Consider the following 26,805-nt stretch of genomic DNA (forward strand, 5'->3'; position numbering starts at 1 on the left):
AGCTTTTCCTGGGAGCCCTGTGGATGTGATTAGCTGGAGAATTCCAGCCGTGGGGACCACACTCCTCGGGAACTTTGGTGTCTCTGTGGAGTTATTTTGCTGCAGACAGCCTGTTCCCAGCATCCAGCTGTCTCCAGTGCTCAGTGCTCTGTTCTCAGCATCCAGTGCCTCTGAAGGCAGGAAGCACACTCATCCCAATGGAGGGCTGTCCCTTCCACTGCAGCGTTTGCAGTGGTTCCATGATCCACTCTCCTTACTGTCTGCTTTCCTGGGAAGACGTGCAGCACCCTGAGCTTGCTGGATCCTGGGTGCACCTGCTCGCTGTCCCCTGTCACTGCTGTGGGACAGTCTGGGGACAGGAGGCCAAGCTTGCCTGATGGGACAGTGACCTGAGCCTGGGGTGGGATTTTAAACAATAGGCAGCTGTGGGTCCCCAGAAAGGCCCGTGGCGAAGCCAGAAGCCCTGTAAGCACACGAGACGGAGGCTAGCTGGACACAGCTGTTTAATGAATGTATCTCAGTACAGATAGGGAGTTGCAACCCACGCACCCGCGGCCGCCTCCTCGCCATGGCTCTGGCCACATCTCGGACCTGGCATCCAAAATATCCCCATTGGCGCTCTGGCCACTTCTTGGACCTGGCATCCAAAATATCCCCATTGGCCTGGCATGCCAGGGTGGTAGAGGAAGATGTCGTGGCACTGGTGCGCCTCCTGGTCTTGCAGTGGGAGAGACCCTGGAGAGGGGAACTGTGCCCTGGCTGGGGGAAGGGGGATGACTGGGATGATGCCCACAGGGCATTGGGGATGGAGGTGAGGGAGTGACCAGGTTGCTGCAAGTGCAGCCCTGGTCTGTGTACACCCCGGGACCCCCTGGCTGAGCCAGGGCACACCAGGTGGGGAGAGGCTGAGGGCACTGTGGGGAAGGGATTGGAGGGGCAGGAGCAGCTTCTGGGGCTGCCGTGGGACCTGGGCATCCCAACCCCTGGAGTGTTTGGGGCAAGGTTTCTGGGCTCCCTGCTCCTTCGTCTGTGGGCTGAGCGCATCTGTCTACCTTAGGGCTGCCAATGTGGCCAGTGAATGCCTCATCCCTGCAGCTGACACCTGGGGAGGCTCTGAGCTCTGCCTCCTCCTCCTCACCATGAGCACTAATGCTCCCAGAGAGGCGAGGTTGCCCACTTGATGTGGTGGGTAGAGAGCAGGACTGAACAGGACTGGTGTGGGACAGGAATGGCAAGCAGATGAAGAGCATCCCCTGGAACCAGGCGTACAGGAGGGGATAAGGGATGCAGGGGAGTGCTGCTGGCAAGATCAGATGCATGGGAGGGTTCCCCTACATCTGACCCTGCCTTCCCATCCCTCTGAAGCTTTCTGTTCCCGGTGCTCCTTCCTACACCATCACTGTTGGCATTAAATAGTTGGTTGCCAGCAGGGAAGGGTTGAGCCATGCCAGGGAACAGTCTCCCAGACACAGCCACGGGCCGTGCATGCAAGGATGGACCTACTGGGCTCCAGCCCCTGTTGGAGTACAGCAGGGATGTGAAAGACCCCAGTGAGGGTCAGCCACATCCCCTGAGGATCCACCATGCTTATGAGCTGAGACACTGCTTGCCACAGACCTGTGGGTGCTGCCCGTGGCACGCAGAGGCTCTGCCCCGTGCACTGTGGGAGGCTGGGGGCACACGGGTGCTCTGGGTTCTGCTGTCGCCCCACAACTGCCCAGGGCAGACCCGCAGGTCCCTGGGTGCTGTGGGAACGGGGATCATGGGGGCAGCAGGTTCCGTGCCCCTTGTGCCCTGTGGTGACCCCGGGCACGGGACCCTTCCCCACCGTGGTCCCTGCAGGGCGTGGGGGGAGGGAGTGGGGACACGCCCTGCCCCGCCCTGCTTCCCCCACCAATCAGAGACCTGAGAGCTGCTCCCACTCCCTCAGCCAATCAAAGCCCAGCACCCATCCTCTTCACAGCCAATCCGAGGGGGAGGTGGGGCAGAGGGCAGCATGGCCGCTTCCCCGCCAGCCAATCGGCGCCCGGCTGCGGCTGCGGGGGTGGGGGGGGGGGCTGGGCGGGGCAGGTCACCATGGCGGGTGTGGCACATGGCTGGGCTAGGCGAGGGGCTGCAGGTGCAGGGCTGCGCTGTTGGGGCGCGCTGCCAGGATGTAGGCGACATTCTCCCGCAGGAAGCCGGGCCAGTCGATGCTCCTGCAGGCAGATGTGGGCTCATCGGACACCCTGGCAATGCTGCTCCCCCAGGGTCTCCCCCCAAAATGGGAGTGTCCACCACCTCCCTAACCATCCCTGCCTCACCTGGTCTCCTCCTGCTTTGTGGCTGGCAGGATCTTCTCCGGGCTCTTGCCGTTCCTGCTGCTGGCGGGGCTGCCCTCTGATATGGGCCCCACATGGCTGATGCTGTGGCAGGGAGGGCGGTGTTCTTCATCCCCACTTCTTGCACCCCAAATGGTGGTGGTGGGGAAAGAGGGTGCACAGGGCTGAGGGGCCATGGAGGGGGAGGTGGCGGGAAGGGGGGGCAGCCCCTTTGCTGAGCCCCTTTGGAAGGTGTTGGGGCCATGCTGGGAGTCCTGCTGGGATATCACCCCTCCACCAGGGTGGGCATCCAGCATCCCCTTACCTGACATTGCAGGACAGCATCTCCTTTTGGTGCTTGCGGAACCAGGTGTGCCGGGCCTGGCGGCACTCGCCCTCCCCGATGAAGCCATCGTTGTCCTGGTCCAGGGCCAGGAAGGCTGCCCGTGCCCGCTCCCGCTCCTTGGGTGTCAGCAGCCGCAGAAGGGCATTCTAGGGGGGTCAGAGAAGGAAAGGTGGAGCACTCATCCCATGGGAACCTCCCTCCTTATGTGCCCAAAACTGTAGGGGTCTCCACCCTGAGTGCTATGGCCAGGGGTGCAGGCCATGGGAGTCAGCCCCAGGTGTCAGAGCCATGGCGTCAGCTGCAGGAGCCAGCTTTGGGTGCCGTGACCATGGGTGCTGGCCATGGTAGCCAGCCCTGGGTGCTGTGACCATGTGTGCCAGCCATGGGAGCAAGCCCTGGATGCCACAACTGTACCTGCGGCCGTATTTTCTGCAGCAGCTGGATGGACTCATGGGAGAGGAAGTCCTGCCACTCGATGTGCCCCTTCTTGTCGGGGTCCAGGGCGTTGAACTGCAGGGCTGCCTGCTCCTCCTGTGCCTCAGGCATGGTCCGTTCGAACTGCTGCTTGTGCACTTGGTGTTTGTAGTGCAGGAAGTCATCCAGGGTCAGGCAGCTCTCTGCAGGGGACAGATTGGCTATGCCCAGGAAGGAGGGGGAACCCACCTCCCCAGCTGCTTCCTGCAGCCATCTGGGACCTGCCACATGGAGGGTACGCACCTGGAATGATCTTGCAGTTCTTCAGGGTCTCCATCAGGCTGTACATCTCTTCCTCTGTCAGCAGCAGATTGAGGTTGTCCTGGGGTGGGGGGCAGAGAGGAGCAAAGACATAGGGTGGAGGGAGCACACCTCTGTATGGCAGCACTGGGATCCCTTGAAAGCGTGTGGGTGTGGCCACCCAGAGAGGGATGTTTTGCTGTGTCACCCAAGGGTGCTGCAGTGGAATGGCTCCATGCCCCCGGGCTTTGGCCATTCCGGCCCTGACACAGCATGTCATGTACCCATGGTGCCACATCCCCCACCAACGTCCTGGAGGGCTAGCTGCAGGGGTGGGAAGGTGGAGAAGGGCCGCTGTCCCCTGTGTCTGGAGACCCCATCAGGCCAAGGTGGGTGGTGGGAACTGGAGAGCAGCAGGTCCCCCATTGTCCCAGACCAGGCTGTGAGGTGGGATCCTGCTCATGTTCCATGTGGGGCACAGTTCCCTGGGGAGCACCCACCACCCAGCAGTGGCCTGGTGTCCCCTACTCCAGGCACTCACGCAGTAGTAGCAGCTCCAGCCCGTCTCAGTGTGCGCTGTCTCCGTCACCTCCACGGCACTGTCCTTCTGCAGGTATCCCATGCGGCGCAGGCAGCCGTCGTGATACACCCGGGGGCAGATGCGGCAGGGGAAGAGGCTCTCGGCTGTCCACACCTCACAGATCTCACACATCTCATCATTCAGGATCTGGGGAGGGATGGGCAGATACTCAGAAGAGGAGAATGAGCAGGGGCTTGGCTTCTCGATCTGGGCAGTGCTTTGCAGGTGGGGGTGGATGCTGAGGGGCAGAGAGGACAGGAAGATGTGAATGTGCAGGGCTGGCATAGGGAAGAGGTCGTAAGGGACACGGCTGGTTGAGTTAGAGGAGGTTAGTGGGTGTGTTGGTGGGGATGAATGGTGGGTGGATGGGTCTGGCTGTAGGGTTGGTGTGGCCATGGGGTTGTAGGTTCTCTGGGGTGCAGCATGGTAGGTGTGGGTGGCTGGACTGTAGGGTTGTAGATTGGCTGGTCTTTAGGTTTGCACGTGTGGATGGATAAGCTGTAAGGTTTTCCCACACATTTCCATTTCCACTTCCAAAGAGATACTAACCTGGGTATATTACCTGGGTACCGTGGCTGATCTAGCCTCAGAACATGGTTGGACATTGGAACACAGTGGTCACAGCACCAAGCCTGGACAATACTCTCAGGCACATGGTATGATTCTTGGGGTGTCCTGTGCATGGCCTGGAGTTGGACTTCAATGATCCTTGTGGGTCCCTTCCAGCTCAGGATATTTTATGTCTGTACGGCGCTACATAAGGTTGTAGGTGGGCTGGGGTGTAGGCTTGCTGGGTGGGTGGCTGGATGGGTAAGGCTGTGGGTGTGGATGGGTAGGTTGTAGGATTGAGGGCATGGGTGGATAAACTGTTGGATTGTAGACGGGCAGGGATGTAGGGGCTGCAGGTATGGAGGGGTGGGTTGAGTTGCAGGCTGGTTGACTGCAGGTGGACTAATATGTAGGTCAAGTTGTCTTCTTTTCCCCAGACCTAGAGCTGTCTGTGCCCAGCAGTGACTTCTTCCTTCCAAGACATCCCAGGGTCCCTCCAGGGCACATCTGAGTAGTTACACCCCCCTCCCCTTGTGGCACCTCCACCTCCCCAGCCTGGCCACTGGTACACTGCCCCACTGAACCACCTCCATAGGGCTTTGCCATGCCCTGTGAGACTGTCATGGCCTGGCAGGCACTCAGGTGCTTATACAGCCCTGGGCTCTCCCCTGTGCACCTCCAGCCCTGTCCCCATTCCTCCCACACTGTCTCTGTGGTTCCAGCGGCTTACCTGCTCCCTCTGCTCCAGGCTGATGTCCGGGGGCTCATCATCGTGGAGCTCCCTCTTGGGCCGGATGAAGGCAGGTGGTGTGAACCTGTTGGCCCGGTCAAACTCCTCAGGCTCCACACCCCGGCCATCCCGCAGCCGCTCCCAGGCTGCCTTGCTGGCACTGCTCTCCTCCGGCTGGGAAGGTCCTGCTGATGCTTCCTCCTCTCCCTCCTGCACCTCCTGCTCCAGCGTCCCCTGGCGTGCGGTGCCCGCCTCCGCCCGACGCCGTGTCGATGGCTGCTCCCGCAGCCCATCCTTGAAGGCTGACACGGCCAAGCTGACCTTCTGCACCCTCTCCACCGTCTGCCTCCTCGACATCAGCACCCCCATGGCTCTGCGGTGGGAAGGAAGGTGCTATGTCCCTGACGCCAAAAGGGCATCCCGATGGTTTTCCCCCAGCTGTGTGAGGAGCAGCTCAGGGCAGCAGAAATGGGGTCTTTGTGACAAGCTGGTGCTGGGGTTATGATGGTGGCTATGGGGAGATGGATTCCGGGCCATGGAGGGTCTGAGTGGGTGGAGGAGTGGGACAGGAGGCAGGGAGATGGTTTGGGGGTGCCTCCCCACCCTTGCTCTATGGACTCCAGCTTAACAAGAAACACATCCAGGCTTTTCCCATGCCAGATCAGTAACACCCACAGGGACTAGGACCAGCTGTAACCCTCTTTCTTGTGTGCATCTCCTTTCTGCCTTGAAGACAGCCTCTGTGGCCAGTCAAGGGTGAAAGATGTCCTCCCTGCAGCTCTGCCCAGGACGCAGTCATAGCAGGTCTGGTGCTGACCCCTCACCTTCCTTAAATTCCTCTTCACTCACCTGCCTTTCTTCCACTCACATGCTTGTGTGTGTGCTGCTGCTGCTGTGATCACTGGGCATCCTGCAAGAAGCCATGTGGGGAGGCTGGGCCAGCTGTAGCAGGGCTGTGAGGGTGCAAGGGGGAAGAGGTGCAATGCATGGGACTGGGACACATGGGTCCCAAGAAGGATATTTGGCTTCCAAGTACCAAGGGAAGATCATCTTGGGGTAAAATGGGGAGGCCAACAGCAGCAGCATTAACAAGTTGGACTCTGTCTCACTGGGTGTGAGCTGAAGCTGGGGAGAAGCAGGATTTGACCTCCAGTGTTGTGGGGCACAGCATCACCCCACATGGGTCCAAGGGCTTCCCTTGTGCTGTGCTGGGGTTGCATTATGGAAGATGCTGCCCAGGGCAGTGGTGGAATCACCATCTCTGGAAATGTTTAAAAACCATGTAGACATGGCACTCAGGGACATGGTTTAATGGTTGCCTTGGCAGTGCTGGGTTAATGGTTGGAGTTGATGATCTTAGAGGTCTTTTCCAGCCTTAATTATTCTCTAATTCTATGCTGCAGCACAGAGGCACTCCCAGGTGGTGCCCAGGGACCAGGAGGCAATGTGGGGAGATTGGAGCAGCAATCTCCTGCCCCGCCAGCCTCAGCAGGGAAGTCCCCAGGTAGCGGGATAATTAGCAGCATGCGTGCACACACCGGGATCTCGCTGTCTGCGGGAGGACTCGACACCGCGGGCACTGCTGTGGCAGGGAGCCTGGTCAGGGTAATTACAGGTACCCCGCAGCAGCAGGGCCGAGCGGAGCGGAGCAGAGCATGCTGGCAGGCGGCAAACACCACTGCGTGCACACGCATGTGATTTCCCAGCCTCTCCCCACCACAGCGGGACCATCTGCCTGCAGATTCCCACGCGCTGAGCCGGGTACGCAACACGTGTGGGCCCCGTCCTGCGCGTGGGGGTCCCAGCAGCGTGCGCGTGTGTGGGCTGGGGTGTTTGCACCTGTTGGCCGCAGTGCCTGGCTCGGAGCTGGTGCCCGGCATTCTTCAGCTCCCGGGGCTTTGCAAAGGTGGGAGCGGGGCAGAGCTGGAGGCACGTGTCCAAGCCACAGCAGCAGCATCTCTGCGGCTGTGCCAGTGGGAAGGAAAACACCTGGGTGTTTCTACCTCCTCGCCGTGCCACCACCCTCTGCCTGGCTGGCTCAGGATCACGTCTGCCGTGGTCTGGATCAGCTCTGCTGCTGGGCAGCATTGCAGCTCTGCCTGCGAGCGAGAGAGTCGGAGAAGTCACAGGGAAATCCCCCCAAGATCTGCCTTTGCAGGTCCCTGCACCACTGAGTGTTGGCCAGATCCAGGCCTACTCCTGTCCAAGAAGCAGGGAGGAGAGGGTCCAGAGAGGCTAGGCTCACAGAGAAGAGTGAAAAGAGGGATGTGACCCACAGCACATCAGTCTCCCTGGTACCCACACTGGTGTTCCTGATCCCAGTGTGCTGGCAGCTTCTCCCCACGGTGCTGCTGAGCTCTGGACACCCCAACCCCAGCCACTCTGCAGTGCAGTGGGGCAGCCCAGGCACTAGAAGGGTGGCTGGTGTGTGGACTTGCTGTATTTCCCCCCCCAAATCTGGTTCCCCTGTGTGTTCATGTCATAATCACCCACCTGCACTGTGCTGCTGCTGGAAGACCCCAGCCCACCTCCTTGTTTCCTGTCCTCTCCCAAGCCTACCCTGAGTGCCTTCTGACACTGGCAACTGTGTGCCTGGAGCCTGGACAGTGTCACTCCTATCATGACTTGTGTCTGTCCTCAGCTCTGCTGGCTTCCCTGCTCCTGCTAGTGCTGAACAGCTGGACCCTGCCTGCGCATCTGGGGTGAATGGCTTCATCCTGAGCTCAGTCTCCAGACTCCACTGCCTTTCCACAGGCCCCATTACTCCCCAGATACCCCAAACCTGCTCTGCACTCTCCAGACCCCTTTTTGCCTGTGCCCCATACCCTACCTGACCTGCCTGGCTTTGTGGGGTGGGACTTCACCCTCACATAGAACCTGGCCTGACTTGGGGTTCTGCCGGACTTGGGGAGTCCCCCTTCTCCTGGGGAGGGAGGACCAGGGGCAGTCTTGCCTCACAGCAGCCCAGACACCCGAGCAACCCCTGCGTCCCCACATGTCCTTGGGGGAAAGTGTCTCCAGTGCTATTTGTGTCCACCCCCCGAGGCAAACAGAACCACCACCTGTCTCACCGTGACCTAAGAGGTGTGGGGGCCTCGACCTTGCTGCCAGGCTGCACCGTGGGACTATTTTTAGGTCGCCCCCACAGAGGAGCTAAATCTGGGCACAGGCAGGAGCTGCCTGCAAACACCCGGCTCCACTGAGCCCTGCCAGCACCGGGGGCTGTCACAGTCGGTGGTGGGCACCTTCCCAACCCCTTCCCTTCTCCTTCCCCCAGCCCCCTGCACCCATGCCCTGATGCTTGGGCAACATCCACTCCCCTCACTCTTCTCTTTTGGATTTGCTCCTTGCTGCTTCGTTCCTGCAGCAAAACACTGAGCCAGAAAGCACTTCATCCTCTCAGCACCCATGGACGCATCTTTCCCAGCATCACGCTCCTCTCTGTGTGGGGGACACTGAGGCATGGAAGCAAGGCTGGTGGAGCTGGAGTGAGGATTAAGCCTGGGTTAGGTGGGAATGGGGAGAGAGCTGGTGGCTAGCACGGAGGCACCCCGGGAAAAGGAAACAGGGCAGAGCATCCGGATGCAAACAGAGCCAGTGGTCCCTGCATAGCTGCAAAATCTCTCTGCCGTGGCAGAACACATGTGGCTTGTGCAAGGGTTACGGGGTGCCAGGTTAGTGGTGGGTGCGGGGTGGCGGGTGACACACAGGTGGGCGTAGTGCAGCACGGCGGGGGTGGTGTGGTGGCGGGGAGCGCAGGATGGATGTGTTGGGGAGCAGAGCAGGTGGGGTGTGTTTGTTAGGACTGGATGTGTTACGGGGTGGATGAGGTGCGAGGGGTGGATGTGTTTTGCGGTGGATATGCTATGGCGTGGCTGGCAGTGCAGGGCGGGTGTTATGGCCCTTGGAGGGTGTTGCAGCGGTGTGGGCATGGGGTGGGTAGTGGCTTTGGGTGCAGGGATGTTGCAGAAGCTGTGGGAGTGGGGTGGTGTCTGTGGCAGCTGGGGGTGCGGGATGGGTGCTTCTTGGGGGCCGTGGGTGCAGAGTGAGATGTTGCGGTGCACAGTGGCAGCCTGGGGAGATGGGGGTGTGGAGCCACAGGTCTCTAGGACTGACTGTTACCTGCCCCACGGTGTGTCCTCAGTGCAGGGCCCTGCCAGCAAATGAAGGGTCAGAGGGTGCTTGGGCTGGTGCACCCCTGAGCAGGATCCATGGCACCCACCTTCAAGGGGCTGCGTCAGGGTTGTGCCTGGAGCAGAACCTCCTCCGGTGCCAGGAGTATGCTCCCCGATCGTGGGGAAGGATGCACCTGGTCCCCACAGGCTGCCAGGGGGCCAGGCCTCCTCCCTGCCCTCACCAGGCTGCTGGGGCTTTTGCCCTGCAGTGCTGTGTCTTACTGCGAGCAGCGTTAGGGACCCTGGGGGCAGAGGGGTGGGGTACCAACAGGGAGGACAACCTGGGACATCAGAGCCCATGGCTGCCTGGTCCCAGGGCTCAGTCTGAAGGGCATGAAGCAGGGCTGGGAGGAGCTGCCGTGGCTCAGGCATGGCTCTGGCACACCCTGCACAATTGCTGCCCGCCTGGGGTGAGGGGGACCAGGCTTCGAAGGCAGCAGGCTCTGGTTAGGGGACATTGCATTCCACCTCCCTGAGCTGGCTGCAAATGGCCAGAGGGGTCTGGCAGCATCCCCTTGTCCCCTCTCCCGGGCAGACAGCACATGCTGGAACTGTGGCACTGCTGGGACTGCTGCCACGAGGTGTTCCATTTGCCATGGGGCAGGGAGATCTGTGGCTTGTGGTACCTCCCACCCTCTGCAGGGCTGTGGGAGTCCAGTGGGGATATTGGGGGGGGGGGGGGGCGGGCAGAGGTGGCAGGACCCCAGCTGTGCTGTGCCCCAGTCCTGGGGACACCAAGCTGGTGGCTGCTCTCCCTGCCGGATCAGGTTGCCCGTCCTGCTGCGCTATGGCAGATTTTATAGGTGTGTCGCACTCTTTCATCTCCCAGAGGGGGATGAAAATGCCGTGACAGCAGAGTCCCTTCCTCTGCAGCAGACACAGTTTCTGCCCAGCTCCGCACTTCTCATTCTCCTCTCCCTCCCCAGCCCCTCTCCCCAGTACCCACATGAGGACCCTGAGGGCAGGACCCTCTCACCCCATCCTCATCCCCACTCCCAGGTATCCCATCCCAGGAGCTCTGGTCACTCTCCCTGGCACCAGGACCCTGGGACCAGTGGGGGAACCCACCCAGGGGTGACACAACGTATGGACAGCCCACGCCATGCACCCAGGAAAGCACCCACAATGGCAAAAAAAACCTCTTACCAGGATTGGAGTCGGTCTGGGAACACAAGCCCTAGACAGCAGTCCACACAGTGTCCATTGCCGCTGCCTCTGGCCACGAGCCCCTCTCCACCCACGGGTGCTCACTGCATGCTGTTCTCCGCGTGCAAATCCCTGTCAGGGGATGGAGCAGTGAGGGTGGTACCCGGGAAGCCAGAGCCGTGCACTTGCTGCCGGAGGATGCAGGAGGCAGCAAGATGCTGGGAGCGGATGCCTGTGTCTAGCGCGCACACGCGCACACACACACACACTCACACACTCTCTCAGAGGAAGCAGGGAGCTTGTGACTGGGGCTGAGCAGATGCAGCCTGGTTTGCTGTCCCTGTACCAATTGCTGCCCGAGCCCTGTTAAAAAGCTCTCCGAGAAACGAAGATTTTTTTTAACCAGGCTGACGTGTGCTGGAAGATACCAATAAAAGCTTTCCCTGCATCTCCTTTGGCCCCCTGGGTTGTACCGCCTTTCTTAGAAAAAACCTCAAGGATTACAGAGATGGGACTGCATCCAAGGATGAGCAAAGGTCTCATCTGCCCCCGCTGTGGGGTCTTCCCCAGACCCGTGCTCCAGTCACAGGCTACCTGCACCTGCTTTAACCCAATACCTGCTGGTCAGTGTTGCAGGCACGCTGTCCTTCCCACACTACGGCGCAGCAGGGGCATTGTGGCTGCTGGCTACGTGCAGCTCTGTGCGCCCGGTGCAATGCAAAACCCAGGGTTTTTGTTCTTCTAGTCCCCAGAACTTGATGTATCACCTGGGTGGACACCACAGGGCTGCATCAGGGCTGGGGGCACACAGGGGCTGTGAAGGAGGTGATGGGGCAGGAGAGAGGATGCTGGTGGGGAGAGGAGGGCACAGGTCTAATGCAGCACCTCTGAAGGCAGGATATCTGGTCCACATGCATCCCCACCTACCCCACATCAGCTTGGTGGAGATGGTCACTCAGCCCCCTTACACCTTACTGGAAGGGGGTGCCACTGATAGGGGGCTGTGCTTTCCCCTTCAGAATAGACAGCTCTGCATGGGGATGATTTAGGGTGAAACAGACTGAGCCCTCCTAGGAGCAGCTTCCATCCAGGCTTGGGATTAGTGCTGAAGGTAAGAGCAGAGGAGCCTGGGCAGTGGGGATGCTGCAGGACTGCCCTGCTCCTTGGCCAGGCTGGATACAGCAGGTCCTGTCCTGACGAGGAGAGAGGGAAGCTCTGCTCAGTCCCACTGCACGGTTCCTGTTCCCAGGATACTGCCTGGGGGGAACCCCACATCCCAGACTCACATCCTAGCCCTGCCAGCCCCTGTGTCCTCCACTGGGCAGGTCCTATCAGGTTCCAGGTCTGCCAGCCCCACAGAACTGTGGACGTGTGGACAGCAGTGAGCAGCAGTGGAGAGGTGGGGATGTCACCTTTCCTGTGAGAGCATGGGCAGCATGGAGTGGGAGACCTGGCATTAAGAACCAGTTGATGACTGAAGCTTCCTGGCTTCTGGAAGATGGGCAGCACCATGCCTGAGGTCTTCTACACCCCTGAAAAAACATGTGGTGGATGTGGCATCCAACACCCCTGGAGTGCTCTGGCTCCCCAGGTGCAGGTGACTGGGACAGGGCAGCTCTGAGGGGAACAGGTTCCATATGCCTGTGCCACGTGCTGGTGCCAGGATGGTTCCTTACCCCTGACTGCTATTCAAGACCCTGTGCCAGCCCTCCCTAGACTTATGGGCACTGACACTGATCCCACAATACCCACACCTTCATTGCAGACCCCTCGTTTGGGAGTAAGCTGAGATCATCTGCAGCTCATGTCCAGAGGCTGGGAAAGGCAGCATCTGGGTGCTGTGCGGGGGTTTGAGTTGGTCCATGGCTCTCTTCCCCATGTCTGGGGATGCACAAAGCCAGGCTGGAGACAGGATTTATCTGTTTTCAGCTTGTGGATGTCAGGTCCTGTCTTGCTACACGCCATCAGATGCAGGAGCCTTAATGGAGCCTCTGGGTGCTCTGCCCTGGCCCAAAGTGCCTCTCTGTGCTTCATCCTTCCCCAGGAATGCTTCCCTGTAGGGTGAATTATTTGGCCTGGGGAGCATGGTGGAAAGGTGTTGGGATGGCTGTGGGGTGGAGAAAGTGCATGCCAGCTGTAAGGGAGGCCAACGGGCAACATCTTCACAGACGAACCTTGGCCCCAGAGGACTGCAGAGGAGTGTGCGGGCATGCGGTGAAAGCTTTTAGTGCCTCTGTGGGGAGGGCCCTGCCCTGGCAGTCCCGGGGCCGAGTGCAGTGGTTCCTGGAAAAGCAGAGGCAAGGAGGAGCTCCAGCCCCGCTCCTGCTCTCGTTGCCAAAGGCCTTGAGAATCCTGCTGCAGGCAGGTGCGGTGTCCCCCAAAATGAGAGCTACAGCCCAGATCCGCTTCTGCAAGGACACCCTGTGCCGGATTAAGGATTGTCTCGCACCCTTTGGGGAGGAGGAGGACACAGTCCCCTGTCCTCTCCGAAAAGCCACAGCGTGGTTGGCTGCTCGCTGGAGCGGCGCAACCGGCAACAGGCTGGGGAAGCTCCTGACAGGGAGCCGGCAGCGCCGGTCTGCTGGAGGAGGGCTGCAGGGGCGGAGGTGAGAGCTGAGCTGCAGCGGGAATGTGCATTTTCGTCAGCTCCTCTCCCCGCTCCGAAATCTCGCATGACGCCCGCGTGTAGGTCACTGGCTGCTGCGGCGACGCGGCGTGTGGGCTCACCATCTGCGGCTGCTTCTGGAGCGCGCCGACCGGGAACGCCGTGCGCTGCCCCGGCGCACCCCTGCGCCTGCCCAGCCCCCGGGGCCGCAGCTGCCAGCGCCCTGGGCGGCACGGGGGTCTGCCCTTTGCTGGGGAGGGAGGGGGACCCGAAGTTTTGGCAGGAACAGCAGCCGCGGCGCGCCTGCGCGAGCCGGCGTTCCTGCCAGTCAGCGGGGGGTGATGGAAAAGAGAACTTGTCAAAATAGCGAGATATCTTTTTTCAGGAGATTGCAAGTTTGGCTGATGGAGATAATAGTGTTGATGCGCTGCGGGGAGGGTTCGGAGAGGCATCGACTCCCCTCACGGCAGCTGTTTCAGGAGGGAAGGATGATACCAAAATCAGCATGAAATTGGATAAAAACTGGCTGCCTGATGGGCTGCCGTGTCAGACTGCAGGCAGGGAATGGCAGAGCATCGCCCATCATCTGGAATAAGTGGTGCAAGAGCAAGCCTGTGAGTGAGGGAGACCATGCCTGGCTCCCTCCGGCTGTCACAGCCCATAACCCCACATGTGTGGGCTCCATGCAGGGAAAGGAGCTCAGGATCTTACCTATGGGCCTGGTCCCAGTTGCAGACATGATCCTGCTCTCCACTGGCAACCAAGCAGGAAACCTCCCAGTGCTCCCAAGGCCACCAGCCAATGGCTGTCTTTCATGTCCACTGAGAGTCATCCATCCCTGCCCTTGGACATTCACCCTGGCTCATTGATGACTACAATCCTGGTCATCAATTAGGCGCTGTGCAGGATGCTGATGGCTGTCCATCATGTTCCCACATCCAGGCCAGATCACTGACATGGCCTTTCACTCCCTACATTGATGCAGCTGTCCTCTGGTGATCCCACACCCTGACAGCTCAGCCATCAATCCCCACAACCTCCAGCTCCCTGCAGCTCAAGCCAGAGGGTGGAGTGGACCTGTGGTCCTGTGCCACCTATCCCAAAGGTTTAAAACTGCTTCCCATGGGATCTGGATCTTGGAGAATCCTAGGCTGCTCTGATACCTTCCCTCTCCTGTCTCCAACAATGTCCCCCCCTCCATGTGTGTGTGTGGGGCTGCAGTGCCACTGCCACTGCAAACTGGTGATGGGGTGGTGACTGCTCCGTGGCTCCTGTTCCCTGCATTTCTTCTGCTGTGTTTTTTGGGATGGTGATGGGGACAGGGATCATCCCAGTTTTCCCCCTGCCCTCAGTAGCCAGACTGCCCTAAGCAGGAGCGGCCAGATGGTGCCCAACATGGGCACAGCCCCTCCTTTGGCCCCCATCAGCAGCCACACAGTGGCAAACCTGAAGTAGGTTAAGATGCCGCGGATGCTGGCTGTGTGCCTTGCGTCTGTGGCACCAAGCTTTTGTGCTCTGAGTTCTCCCCTCCCATCCCAGAGTGCAGAGCTCTTGCCAGACATCATTACTGAGCAGCCCTGTTTACACTGCCAGGGTGCAAATGCTGTTTTTGCCCTTGCCCACACCGCCCCACCCCAACAGCTTCGGTGATGTTCAAAAATCCCCCAATACAAAAGCCTGGAGTAGAACTTGTCTATCTCTCTTCAGCCACACAGGACTGGGGAGTTTGCGATTGAGGTCTGTCTGGATTCACAGCAGAATTCCAGCTGCAGCATGGCCAGGCACCACTCTGTGTGGATAGGAGGCACCCCTCCTTTGTCCAGCTTCAAATTTGGTCTGAGGTCCCACTCCAACCTGATCCAACAACCTCTCCTGGAGCATGAGCACTTTGTGCTTCCCAGGATGGTTTTAGCTCCTTCCAGAGCCCTGACCTGGTACAGAGTTGAGTGCTGCTTCCTTCTCATCCTCATCTGTGTCTGCTGCCATTCCTACCTCACTGCCGCATCCCCACATCTGCTGGGCTGAGCCATAGCAGCCCCAGATGTGCTGGGCATGCATCTCTGAGCAGGCAGTGCATCCTAGCAGCTTCTCCAGCTGCTGGAGGAGAGGAGGGGAGAGGAGAGGTCAATCTAAACACCTCTGCCCTGCTGGCAAGGGCACGGCCATGGTCTGTTAAGGGAGCTGGGGACAAGCAAGCAGCCCTCAGGGCTGGAGGCAGAGCCCATCTGGCTGCAGAGGAGAGTGGCTCTCCCTCTCTTTTCCCTCTCCTCTCACACAGCTCATTTCCTGTCTTCTCCTCTCAGCTGAGAGCTGTGAGTGCTGGATCTGGCCATTGCATCCCCTGGGGCACAGCTGGGTCCTCTTCTAACAGCCTAGATCCAGCCCATCCATCCTCTCCACATCCACTTGTCCACTTCCAGAGCTGTGTGCTGCTCTCTGCTCCCTGCTATAGTCCTACAGTCACAGTATGGCTGTTCCCTTATCCTACAGAACTGGGCTCTGCAGAGCCTTAGAAAGAGTGTGAGGTTCTCCGTACCACGTTACCTTGTGCAGTCATTTGCCCATATTGCTCCTCCATAAGCTGCCTTCATCCATGATAAGGGAGAAAAGCTGATGGAGACCACTCTTAGGACCTGGGGAGGGAGTACAAAGAAAGGATGTGGTCTGACAATGCCCAAGTGCCAAAAATGCCCCGTGTGGAGCTGGGGGGGAAGGTTCAGGGGTGAGGGAAGCAAGGACATGAAGGAAGTGGGAGGAAGCCAGCAACCCATCTTGCCCAGAGGAGATACTCCAGAACTTGGATCTGCAGGAAGGTGTTCCCCAAGCTTGTGCTTATCCTGGGATGCCCTTCCTTGGAGTGGCAGGTCCCTGCAGAGCAGCTGGGGCAGGGAGTTGTGGATCTTTCGATCCTGTTCCTATGGCTGGTGGCTCACCAAGCCTGGCCCTGATGAGATGAGGGTGCTCTCGCTGGACAGATAATAGCTGAGCAATTTAGAGCTCTCTAATCTAGGAGCACTCTTGCAGACATCAGCTAAATGACCCTGTTCACAGGACTACTCCAGCCAGCTCCCAGACAGTGGGCACCTCTCCCAGCCTGTCCCCTCTGCTCCACCTGCAAGTCCCAGAAAATTTGGGTTAGACCCCACAACTCTCCAGGCACCCTCCTCTCCTAAGCAGGGACATGTGTGTAGTCAAATAGTGAAGACTGGTGCAGGGACTTGTCCCCCAGGACACTGATGGGCTCTGGAGAGCAGGATGAGCCCTGGGAATGGGGAGAAGGATCAGGGCTGTTTGTGGGGAGAGTGCTGAGTTTGGACTGTGGATGGGTGCAGATGTGGGTTTGTAGTCCCACAGCTCCTTGCAGGACATGCACTCAGCCCCACAGGAGTGCCAGCCCACCTGGCTGCCTGGCTGTCACCCTGCAGCGTTATCCCCATCCCTGCATCCTCCATCTCTGCCACAGGCTGGTGGAGCATCCTCACAGAGGAGCTTTTCAAGTGGAACGGAAATGCCTAATGAAGGCCGACTTCATTAACCAGGGCTGTCACCGGGATGATTGCTGCCTTCCTGAGCCACTCTATGAGCAATGAGGCTGTGTCAGAGGAGAGGAGAGGAGAGGAGAGGAGAGGAGAGGAGAGGAGAGGAGAGGAGAGGAGAGGAGAGGAGAGGAGAGGAGAAAGGAGGGGAGAGGAAGAGGAAGGAGAGGAGAGGAGAAAGGAGGGGAGAAGGAGGAGGGGAGAAAGCAGGGCAGAGGAGAGGAGAGGAGAGAGAGAGGAGAGGAGAGGAAGAGGAGAGGAGAGGAGAGGAGAGGAGAGGAGAGGAGAGGAGAGGAGAGGAGAGGAGAGGAGAGGAGAGGAGAGGAGAGGAGAGGAGAGGAGAGGAGAGGAGAGGGAGGGGAGGGGAGGAGAGGAGAGGAGAGGAGAGGGGAGGAGAGGAGAGGAGAGGAGGGGAGAGGAGGGAGGGGAGAGGAGGGGAGGGGAGAGGAGGGGGGGAGAGGATGAGGTCAATCTTAAACACCTCTGCCCTGCTGGCAAGGGCACTGCCATGGTCTGTTAAGGGAGCTGGGGACAAGGCAAGCAGCCCTCAGGGCTGGAGGCAGAGCCCATCTGGCTGCAAGGGAGAGTGCTCTCCTCTCTTTCCCTCTCCTCTCACACAGCTCATTTCCTATCTTCTCCTCTCAGCTGAGAGCTGTGAGTGCTGGATCTGGCCATTGCATCCCCTGGGGCACAGCTGGGTCCTGTTCTAACATGCAGATGGGACCCGGTGTGACCTGCAGTGATCCTGGACTACTGGATGCTGCAATCTGGACAGGGACATGGTGCTTTCAAGTGGTCCAGCAGGCTCCACATTGCTTTTGGTGTCTCCATCATCCCCGTTCCCATACTGCAGCATCTTACAGACTGGCTTCCTGAAAAGGCTCGGCCCCAGCTTCTCCAAGCCTGGAAAGCCTTTACCCATGTGAGGGGCTGTGCACGCTCCCTGTCTTCCCTCTTGGGAACCTCCAAGCACCCCTGATGGGGTGATTTGGAACAGCCCTGCGGAGAATCAGAGCCCCAGCACGCCACTGCCTCTCTTCTTAATCAGCTAATTGTGTGTTTGGGGTTTCAGGCGAGGGCCCCAGCCTGGTGTTGCCATACCAACCACATCAGCTTCACTTTCAAACATTTACCAAGCAGGCTTGAAATGTGGAAAGGGGGTGAATTAAAAAAGAAGAGGAAGCCAAACAGAGGGTTGATGGAAGGGGAGAGAGTAAAAGGGCTGCCTGTGCCTCTTTCACAACCCCACGCTGAGTCCTGCAGGGCAGAAAGCTCTGATTAAAACAGCTCTTGCTGGGACTCAGAGGCTTTTTGGGGAACAAAAATATGCCCCTGCCTGCTGGAGACTGTCTGGCGCACTGTTGGGGATGGGATCATATTGGTTCCTTCAGTAAGGTGAGGGGAGGGCTGTGAGATGAGGATGCCCAGGACCTCGAGCAGGAAGTGTGGGGATGGGTGCTGGCTCTGGGGATCTCTCACCCCCAAATTTGGCTAGGCTGCTGGTGCAGGCAGCTGGTGTGATGACTCAGTGGAGGAGGTTAAAAAGGGTGGCTTGGGGTGGGATGTGGGGCAGATCTTACTGCTCAGAGGGTCTGTCCCCTCTTTGTCCCCAGCCTGCTGTCATCCCAGGGTACAAAGCAGGATCCCTGCTCCCAGGAGCACTGGTCCCTGCTGACATGTGCCTGCCCTGCTTTCTGGAGCTGGGTTGACTGTCTACCCTGCCTCCTGGCTGTCACCCTGTCCCTCCTCTCTTCCAAATCAACCTTTTTGCCCCACGTGACCTTTCTGTGATCTGGATCAGCCCTTCCAGCTCCTCCAGCCCTGCCAAGCAGGCTCTGAGCTGTTTTCTTATGCCAGCACTGGCATGGTATGAGCCCTTTTTTGCCTGCCAGCCCTGCTGCAGTCTCTCAGCACTGGCCTGTGTGATGCAGTCAAGGGAAATGCCCCAGGAGGAGGAATGGAGGTGGATGTGTGTTCTTTCTCCAGTTCTTCCAGCCTCCTCTGAAAGCCCATTTAACAGATCAAAATTTTATACTCTGAGCCATGCCAGAGCCCAGAGCAGAGCAGATTTCAGTTACTTGCAGATTTTGGGCAAAGGAGGGCTATGGCATGGACAGGAGACATCACATGCTGCAGGTACACAGGGGAGATGGTGAGCAGGCAGGGCAGGTCAGAGAAAAGATGACATACAAGGAAACCAAGTTTTTGAGGGTGACATGTGGCCTTTTTGGCATCCTGTCTCTTGGGATGGCCCTTGCTCTGGCATCTGAGTGCCTCTGCCCAGTTCCTCATGCCCTCAGCATCCCCTGGCTGGGCTCTGACATCCCCAGAGTATCATGTGAGCCTGGTGACTCCTCCCCTGGCTGTGGAGGAGAAGCAGCAAGTCCCTTTTTACTGTTCATTGCTAAGGCTTCAACATGTAGGACTGCTTCCCTTGAAGCCCCCCTGCTCCTCCTCCTGTGTGCTGAGCGAATCACTCCATCCCTTTGCGCTGCCAGTGTGAATCATTGTGAGCAAGGCTGCTCCTCAGGAGTTTCTTGGTCTCTGGAGAAGACCCCATGCACCATGTTCCCTCCTGGCCATGCACCTCCTCCCTGCCAAACTCTGCTCCCCAGAGGCCCCAGCTCTCCAGAGACCAGTGCTTGTGGAGGGAAGGGGCTGGAGGAAGTCTGTTTCTCTGGAATGAGCTCTTTCTTTCCTCTCCCAGGCATCTACACAACCTTCACATGCCCTGACAGCCAGCACTACCAGAGACTGTCTCCTCGTCCTTGTCACAAGGGTTTCAGGGACCTGTGCCATGCCCAATGGCCTGGGGGACCCTGCCCACACCACAGCTCCTTCCAGTGTCCTGTGGATCCCCGGGAGTCCCCTGTCCCACCTGTTATTTCTGTGATGACAAGAGCTGCTGAAGTGGCCATGGTCTGTGGGATGGCTACTGTGGGTCTCAGGCTGGGAGCAGATGCAGAGGTCAGCAGCAGGAGTGTAGCCCAGGCTTTGCAGGGGAAGCTCTGGGATTGCCTGCACTGCCTGGAGCTTTGCAAGCAGCCTGAGACAGCTCAGTTAGCTTATCAGCCTTGCTAAGCACCTCTGAGTGGCCCAGATGGCTCTCTGCTGACAGAGTGCAGCCCTGGCAGCTCTCGTCTGCTGGAAGTGGTGTGTGGGCAGACCCCCTGCCTCCTCCTGTACACCCTCAGGGCAGGTATGCTCAGTGCTTCGTACTGGGACTCACCCAGACCTTGCCACAGTGCCAATCTGGGCATCAACAGGGCAGGAAGGCACATGCTCCCTCTCTGGGCTGTGTGTGCTGCTAGTTCCAGGAGGCCTCAGTGGGATGCCCTGTGCCATGGGTTGTGCTTGCTGGGCAGGATACCCTGGTGTATCCCTCCTGGATCCTGCATCCTGCCTGTGGCTTCCCCACTATGGGCTAAACACCAGTCAGGAGCTGGGACAAGGACTGCCCTGGTCACAGCTGTGCCACAGCCACCAGGACAGGCTGCAGCCTCCTAGCTGTTGCCTGTTTTGTCATAAACATTATGCTTTGTTCTCCATCCTCACCATGTGTCCTTTTGACAGGGAAAAGCCTCCAAGCCATTATTCTTGGGCTGTTCTTCCCTGCAGATTCAGAGGGAGATGGTCAGAGTGACCGCTGTGCAGGTGGCGGGGAGAAGGAATGTGGTGTCCCACGACCCTGCATCCCACCCCAGGAAGACTTGAGCTCATATGTAGCACATATGGGCCTCTGAGTGCTGGACACAAGGCTCTTTTCTGGACAGCTCTGTCTGTGAGCTTTACATCTGCTTGCAACATTTCCAATGGCTTGATTTACTGTAATTCCTCTGGAAAGCAACTTTTGTGATTGCTAGCCTGGAGATCTCAAGCTGGACTTAAACAACAGGATCCTAAAGAGGCCATGAATAATTGAGCCTAATAAATATTAATAACTGTGGCAGGGCATGTAATTGCAAGGAGTGTTCTGGAAACACAGCTCTGCAGGCAAATGTGCACTCTTGGCAGGCCGGGGCAGAGCCCAGTTAACACTGGTGCTGCCGGGCCATGCAGAGCTATGCCTGGCCACCACCCCTGCCACCCTCCCCTGGGGTTAGTTGATGCCTTAAGAGGCTTCTTAGAAACAGAGGCTAGACAGGAGTAAGGGAATAAAATAGGTATTTATTTGAAAGGCCTTCAAAGGTACCCCCTGGCTGGGGAGCCAGAAGCCCCTCTCAAAAATGGACCCCAAGATGGACCTCAGGTCACGAGTTCTTCACTCTTTTACAGGTTTAGTTCATTTCAGCTCGCCCCCCCCACCCCCCCACCCCCCCCCTTAGCGGCTCTTTGGTTTATACTTTTGGCCTAGGACAGTCTTGGTGTCCTTGGAAAGCAGGGCCGGAGAGGCTTTGTTATGTCTACCTAGCATGAGAGAGCAGAAATTAACAGGCTACAAAAAACTTCAGAGACACACACCAAGCAGTACAGAATTTGAAAAATATAAAAGTTAAAACCTAAGGCATCAAGTGGTGGCCAGGGGCAGGGGATGCTGGCCACTGTGTGAGTTTTCAGCTGGCTGTACTTAACAGAGGGTCTCTCTCCCATGACCTTATCTCCCGTTGAACACAAGCAGATTTGCAGCATCCACTGCATCGTTCGGCAGGGACGTTGTCCGACTCTGAGCCATTCCCATCCCTCAGGCATCCTGGAGGACCTGGGACACCCACTCCAGAAAGTCCTGCCTGCTCTCAGGCACAGACCATAGGAGGAATGCCACAAGCTGAAGTCAGTCTATGGATGCCCCTGGCTCTTTGTCCCCACATACTGGATCGTTTGTCTGCGACCAGATTTCAAACAGGACTGTCCCATGCTTCACAAAAATGGATGCACTGCAAAATATGGCTCCCAAGGCCAAGTGATATCAAGAAGGCATCGTCTCAGTTTTGTACGACTTTTGCTCCTCTGAAGTTGGGATGAGTGAAGACAAGACCGAGGGAAGGGATGTGCTTGGATTTTCTATTTGTGACAGGACAGTAATGGGGAGTGCATGTGGCTACCTCTCCTGACTGAGGGATGTCCTACAGGGAACAACTGAACTTGTCACTTGAACTGTTGCTGAGCCATTGATCAGAGCTTGAGCAGATGCAGGATCCTGCCCAAAGTAGCTGAGATTTTTGGATGAAATGTAACAACAAAGCTAAAGACAAAATCCAGCTGTACTCTTGCTGGGGTACTCTACTCCTTCACTGGATCCTATTCCTGAAACAAAGCTCATCCCTGTGGCATTGCCAATACCTGATCAAACCCAGCATTTCCCAGTCTCATCTCTGCTTTTCAAGGCAGCTGAGGAAAAGCAGTCAAGAGGGAGTCACAAGTGCTTGCATGGAAGGGCTCAGTCTGCAGCAGTGCTGTGAGTGGGGTTGAAATGTGTACAGGGAGGCTTTGCCAGAGCTTTCTGGGTATTGCAATTCAGGGCGGGGGGCTTGTGGACCTGCCCCTTTGCAAGAAACCACTGGCTTTGCTACCTGATGCTGAGGGTGTGATGAAGGTTTCTGTATGGCATACAGAGGAATGGAACAGAACAAACCCTGAGCTTAGGGCAAGAGCCGGGGGCAATTTGAGTAGGACATTGCCCACAAGTTTCTGCTTGAAAACTGCGGTTCTTGGGCAGCTGAAGCCCTGTGAATGCTTGGCAAGGGTATTGTATCCTCTGCAGGAGCTTCTCCCACACTGAAGAAGTGCTTCTTTTCCCCAAGCTGCCTGGCTGTTGAGACTGCATCTTGCAAATGCGGTTTCAGACAATAACAGCTTGCAATTATGCAGTGCTTTCAAAACCAAGATATCCTGAATTTCGTTAACGTCTTTGTATAAAACTAGCTGAGGCTGCTTTTGGGATGCAAAGCTCCAGCCTGTGCGGAAACGTCGCAGCTGGATCACCCAAATCTTTATTCTGGAGATGGATCATCCTGAAGGAGATTTTAGGACGTTGCTGTCTGCCTGGGACATACTGCCTGGACTCAGCCAGAGCAGAGGGTGCACAGAGACATCCTGTGGTCTCTGCCTCCCCACTTTCTGTGATTTCTGTTGCAATGTGGGTGCAGGAGGAGGGCTGGGTGGTGGGGATTACCCATGCAGGAGTCAAGGGGCTCTGTGCTCTCTGGGGGAAGAAGAGATGTGACTTGGTGAGGATCAGTACAGGAAGTGAGAATTACTGTAAGACCCATTATGGGACAGCATCTCATTTCTCAACATGAAAAGGGCAAGCAAGGATTTCCCAAGGGAAAGCTGTGCTGGACTCCAAGGATCACCACCAACAGCTCGACAGCTGGTGGATGGCCAGTAATGACTGAAGCACCTGGAGGCTGACATAGGGCTTTCCATCAGCAACGGGGATACCCACAGGGGATGAACCTTCTGCCAAACCTCAGGTGCCACTAGTTGAGGGTGGCTGACACCTGACACGGCCTCAGTGCAAACACATTAGATGAAAGTGAATACCAAGACCCTGGAATTCATCAAGGGGGATGCAAAGTGCAGCCCTGAGGTGCAATGAGCCCAGGCAGGGAGCAGAGCATGGAGCGGCAGTGGTTGTGGGAAGAACCTGCGTGTTATTGTGGACACTGGGCTGAACGTGAGCCAAGAGAGCACTCTTGTCGTGGAAAAGGGAAACCACATCCTGGACTACATTAGGAGGAGAGTGTCCAGCAGATTGAGGGAAGTTATTATCCCCACTCCTTGGCACTGGGGGGGATGCACAGATCGCGGAAGCTGTTCTTGAACTGCTCCTAACAGCGGCTCTCCCCCAGCTTCCTCTGTTGATACCAGCACGTGAAAATACAGACGATGATACAGGGGTTACTGAAAGAGCAATGAAGGAACAGCAGTGTTATCCCAAGGCACCTAGAGCACCTGCTTGGGAAATACATAGTCTTTCCTAAGTCCCATGTAGTTCAAGTGACACATTTAGGGAAACAAGGATCTTTACACTCGCATATTAACTTGTCTCTTGGATGAAAAATTAATGAAAAATTTGGCTGTGAAGAGCCTGGGGTTTTTTTCTGTGATAACAGGTACCCCAAAACATAGGAGCACTGAAATGCTTCCAGTAGCTCTGAGCTGCTGTGCCATCACTCTGCAACTGAAAGGCAGTAATACTTCATCTGCTGTTCTGCTTTCAGGATAGAAAACTGCCTCAGCAGTAGTTGGAAGTGTGAAAAAGCGAGTGGTCAGCAGCTTGGCCGACCATTGCTACGTGCAGTGCTGGAGCTCTTTGAGGAAGCAGGCAGCAGAAATCAGTATTTGCCAGGGGCTGACTGCCCAGAGTCCGTGTTGCACGGAGAGCGCTCACATCAGTGTTTTCTCAGTCCTTTTTTCTTTCTAACTGTGTCCAAAATTCAGTATTCCAGATAAGATCTGCCTGTCATGGATAGGCACGTTTGACCCCGGGGTTAACTCAATACCCTGTGGTGAAGAGGAACCCAAATAATTTTGGGGGTTATCACTGGTATCTCTGCACTGGGTGTTGCGTTTTGTGGGGTCCCTGAGGCAGGTGACACCGGGGCGGGGTCTCACTGCTGGGTGAAGCCGTTACCACGCTGTCAACACTTCAGAGGGATCCCTCATCATGTGGCAAGGCTGGGAAGGAGGCACACACTGGAGAGAGGGTGACATGGGTGGGCTGGTGACAAATGGCTCTGGAGGTGACAAGCCTCATTCCACAGGGAATTGAGGGCAGGGCTGCATGCCCTGGGACAGCTCTGCCCCCAGCTCCTGCCTTCATGGGTGATTGCAGAGCATCAATCCTCAAATCTGCTCCACTTCTCAAAGCTTTTAAGCTCCCTTGGCTTTACTATGCTCAAAGGCAGCTGCAGGAAAGAATATTTTCCCTTTGTAAACAGATGCAGCGACCTGCTTAGCATCGATCCTGTGAGGCAGAGCTTCATATTCAATTTGTTTCCATCGTATCTGTGAATAGTTTGGTAAATTTATTTCTGAGAATAAAAATGTATTGACAGTGATTATAGCTCATAAATACAATTTTAAATAATAAGATGAAGCTTATGATCATTGAATTGTTCACCTGAGGGATGCAAAAAATGTACAGTAAACTGCATTTTTCTAAAACGTCACTTAAAGATCTGGCCTTTATTTTTCACAAGATGACTCCAATTTCCATCTCTTTTTCAAGGGAGGAAGCCCTGAAAAAGTCATGGAGTGCAGCTGATGATCCCTAAACCTGCAATTTATGCGACTGTTGTAATCGCCGCACAACCGTAACTGATGAATATGCATCACATCATTTCTATGCGTGGCAGAAAGTAACCTACTTCTGTCCCCTAACAAGCTGTGGTAGGTCTGGCTGCATATTCCTGAGACTCTGTGCCCTCAGTGGGGCTGTGGGATTTCAGGGAGGGTGGGGACACCACGGGAAAACCCTGAGTCCAGACCTGGTCTGCAGGTTACGACCATACCTATCCATCTCTTCCATGGGTGCCAGTGTGCTGATCTGTTCCTGCCTCCTCTTCAGACCCACTGAAGGCAGGGTTTGGGGGACACTGAGGCAGCAGCCTTCTGAGGGTGGCTGGGAGGATGGTGGCCACCCCAACAATGACCCCAAATGAACATCTTGAAGCCGAAGCCTCAGAGATGTGATAGACACAGAAGAATGGCCAAGTGACACTCTAATGAGTGTTAATGGGAGGTAGGAATTAAATCCTGGCGGCTCATTAGCAAGGGAAGAGGTGCCATCTGCTATGGCTGGCAGGTTCCCTGCCACAGTTTGTGGAGGGGGGGCTACTGCTTCTGTGGGGATGTGGGGAGGCAAGACCCGTGCCTGGGAGGGTCCGTGCTGCTTTGTGTGTGACAGCCAGGAGCCAGTGCTGGGAAGTATTGTGTGTGAGAGCTTCCTTTGCCCAGATGGGACCTGCCTTGGCACTAGGAAGAGTCCCTGTGCACTCTCATTTTGTCCATGGGCCCCCCTCCAGCCCTTTCCAGCCTGGCCAATAAGGCAGCAGGACTGGTAGCTGAACTGGCAAGAGGATGAGCTTTGATCCTGCCAAAGAAGGATGACGGCCTCTCTGTGAGTGCCCACTACCTGGACTCTTCCCTCCCAGCCTGCTGGCAGTGACACAAGGATGCTGGCTGGGCTCCCCAGGCACAGCCAGCTGCCTGCAGGTCCTGATTGCCCCCAAGCCCTTCAGGGGCAAGAGATTTGGGGCTGCAAGCCAGGCAGCAGAGCTTGATGAGCTGCGACTATCACTGGGGAACATCATGTGTGAGATATTTCTCCTGAATGGAGAAGATGCTTAGGGTCTCCTGGATTGTCTCTGGTCCTCCCAGCCCCTCCCAATGCCTTCTGCAAGGCTGCAGAACCTGCAGCAGGACCAGCTTTGATCCTGCCCAAGGCACATGACCATCAGACTAATCCCACCACACCATGCTCATGCACAGTTGAGGACAGGAGCCAGCCTCATGCTACCATGCCTGTTGTCCTCTCAAATCTGGAGCTGAGCCAGGAGACAAGCAGCAAGCACACAGCAGGAAGATAGATGGAGATGAAGCTGTGAACCTTTCAGTGCAGTGGTTCATGGGGAGGTTGCACTGGCTGCTGCCCAAATGTCTGCTGGTGGTGACTGACCCCTGTGTCCAAAGTGCCTGGCTAAGCATCCCTGCGAGGCTGGCTCATGCCCTGCACTGCGTCCCTTGCCCACCCAGTGCCCAGTGACTGTCATGGCAGTGCTTCCTCCAGCTGCAGTGGGGCTGCTGCCTCAGCCTGGAGCACCAGGCACCTCTGCCGCTACTGCTCCACAATTTGTCTTGCTCCTTCCCCCAGCCTGGCCACTCCTGTGGAGAGCAGCTGAGCCTCACTCCCCTGAAAGCCTGAGAAACATGGACCTGACCCAGGGAGAGAAGCCCCTGTAGAGATGGGGTCTGCCTGCTCCCTGGGATCTCTGCATGGCTACAAAGCCCCTCGAGCCTGCATAGTGCAGGTGGCGCTGGGCTGGAGGCACTGGAACTGTGTCTGTGGGTTATGCCTGTGCTGGTGCACGGGTCCATTGGTGTGCTCAGCAAAAAAGGGGGAGCAGCTGCACAAAAGGAGCTGGTTGGCATGTACAGATGCAAATGGGAAGTTGAGAAGT

At 57.2% G+C, this 26,805-nt stretch overlaps 1 protein-coding gene across 3 annotated transcripts; it reads right to left on the reverse strand.

Moving 5' to 3' along the window:
* Positions 1–486: 486 nt before the first annotated feature.
* PHF24 (PHD finger protein 24) lies at positions 487–10,920 on the reverse strand. 3 transcript variants are annotated; one of them, XM_010395073.2, is made up of 9 exons: positions 10,814–10,920; positions 10,541–10,672; positions 5,220–5,592; positions 3,902–4,087; positions 3,364–3,442; positions 3,061–3,263; positions 2,626–2,792; positions 2,304–2,441; positions 487–2,198 (listed from the first exon to the last, which is right to left on the reverse strand). In XM_010395073.2, the coding sequence occupies exons 3-9, from the start codon at positions 5,586–5,588 to the stop codon at positions 2,102–2,104; spliced, it is 1,239 nt and encodes a 412-aa protein (XP_010393375.1). In that variant the 5' UTR covers positions 5,589–5,592; positions 10,541–10,672; positions 10,814–10,920; the 3' UTR covers positions 487–2,101. The 3 variants fall into 3 exon arrangements, with proteins under 3 accessions (XP_010393375.1, XP_019138813.1, XP_019138812.1); XM_019283268.3 differs by adding an exon at positions 7,223–7,318 and having other exon boundaries at positions 10,541–10,910; XM_019283267.2 differs by having other exon boundaries at positions 2,304–2,405; positions 10,541–10,907.
* Positions 10,921–26,805: the final 15,885 nt, after the last annotated feature.

This window comes from Corvus cornix, chromosome Z, assembly GCF_000738735.6.
Source record: "Corvus cornix cornix isolate S_Up_H32 chromosome Z, ASM73873v5, whole genome shotgun sequence".
Taxonomy (NCBI): domain Eukaryota; kingdom Metazoa; phylum Chordata; class Aves; order Passeriformes; family Corvidae; genus Corvus; species Corvus cornix.

What these genes read in the sequence shown, in the direction of transcription:
- PHF24 (XM_010395073.2), bottom strand. Translation starts at nt 5,588, where the DNA reads ATGGGGGTGCTGATGTCGAGGAGGCAGACGGTGGAGAGGGTGCAGAAG. An exon ending in GCCTGGAGCAGAGGGAGCAG is followed by an intron (nt 4,088 to 5,219) that starts GTAAGCCGCTGG and finishes ATCCCTCCCCAG; the next exon opens with ATCCTGAATGATGAGATGTG. An exon ending in ACAAAGCAGGAGGAGACCAG is followed by an intron (nt 2,199 to 2,303) that starts GTGAGGCAGGGA and finishes ATCTGCCTGCAG; the next exon opens with GAGCATCGACTGGCCCGGCT.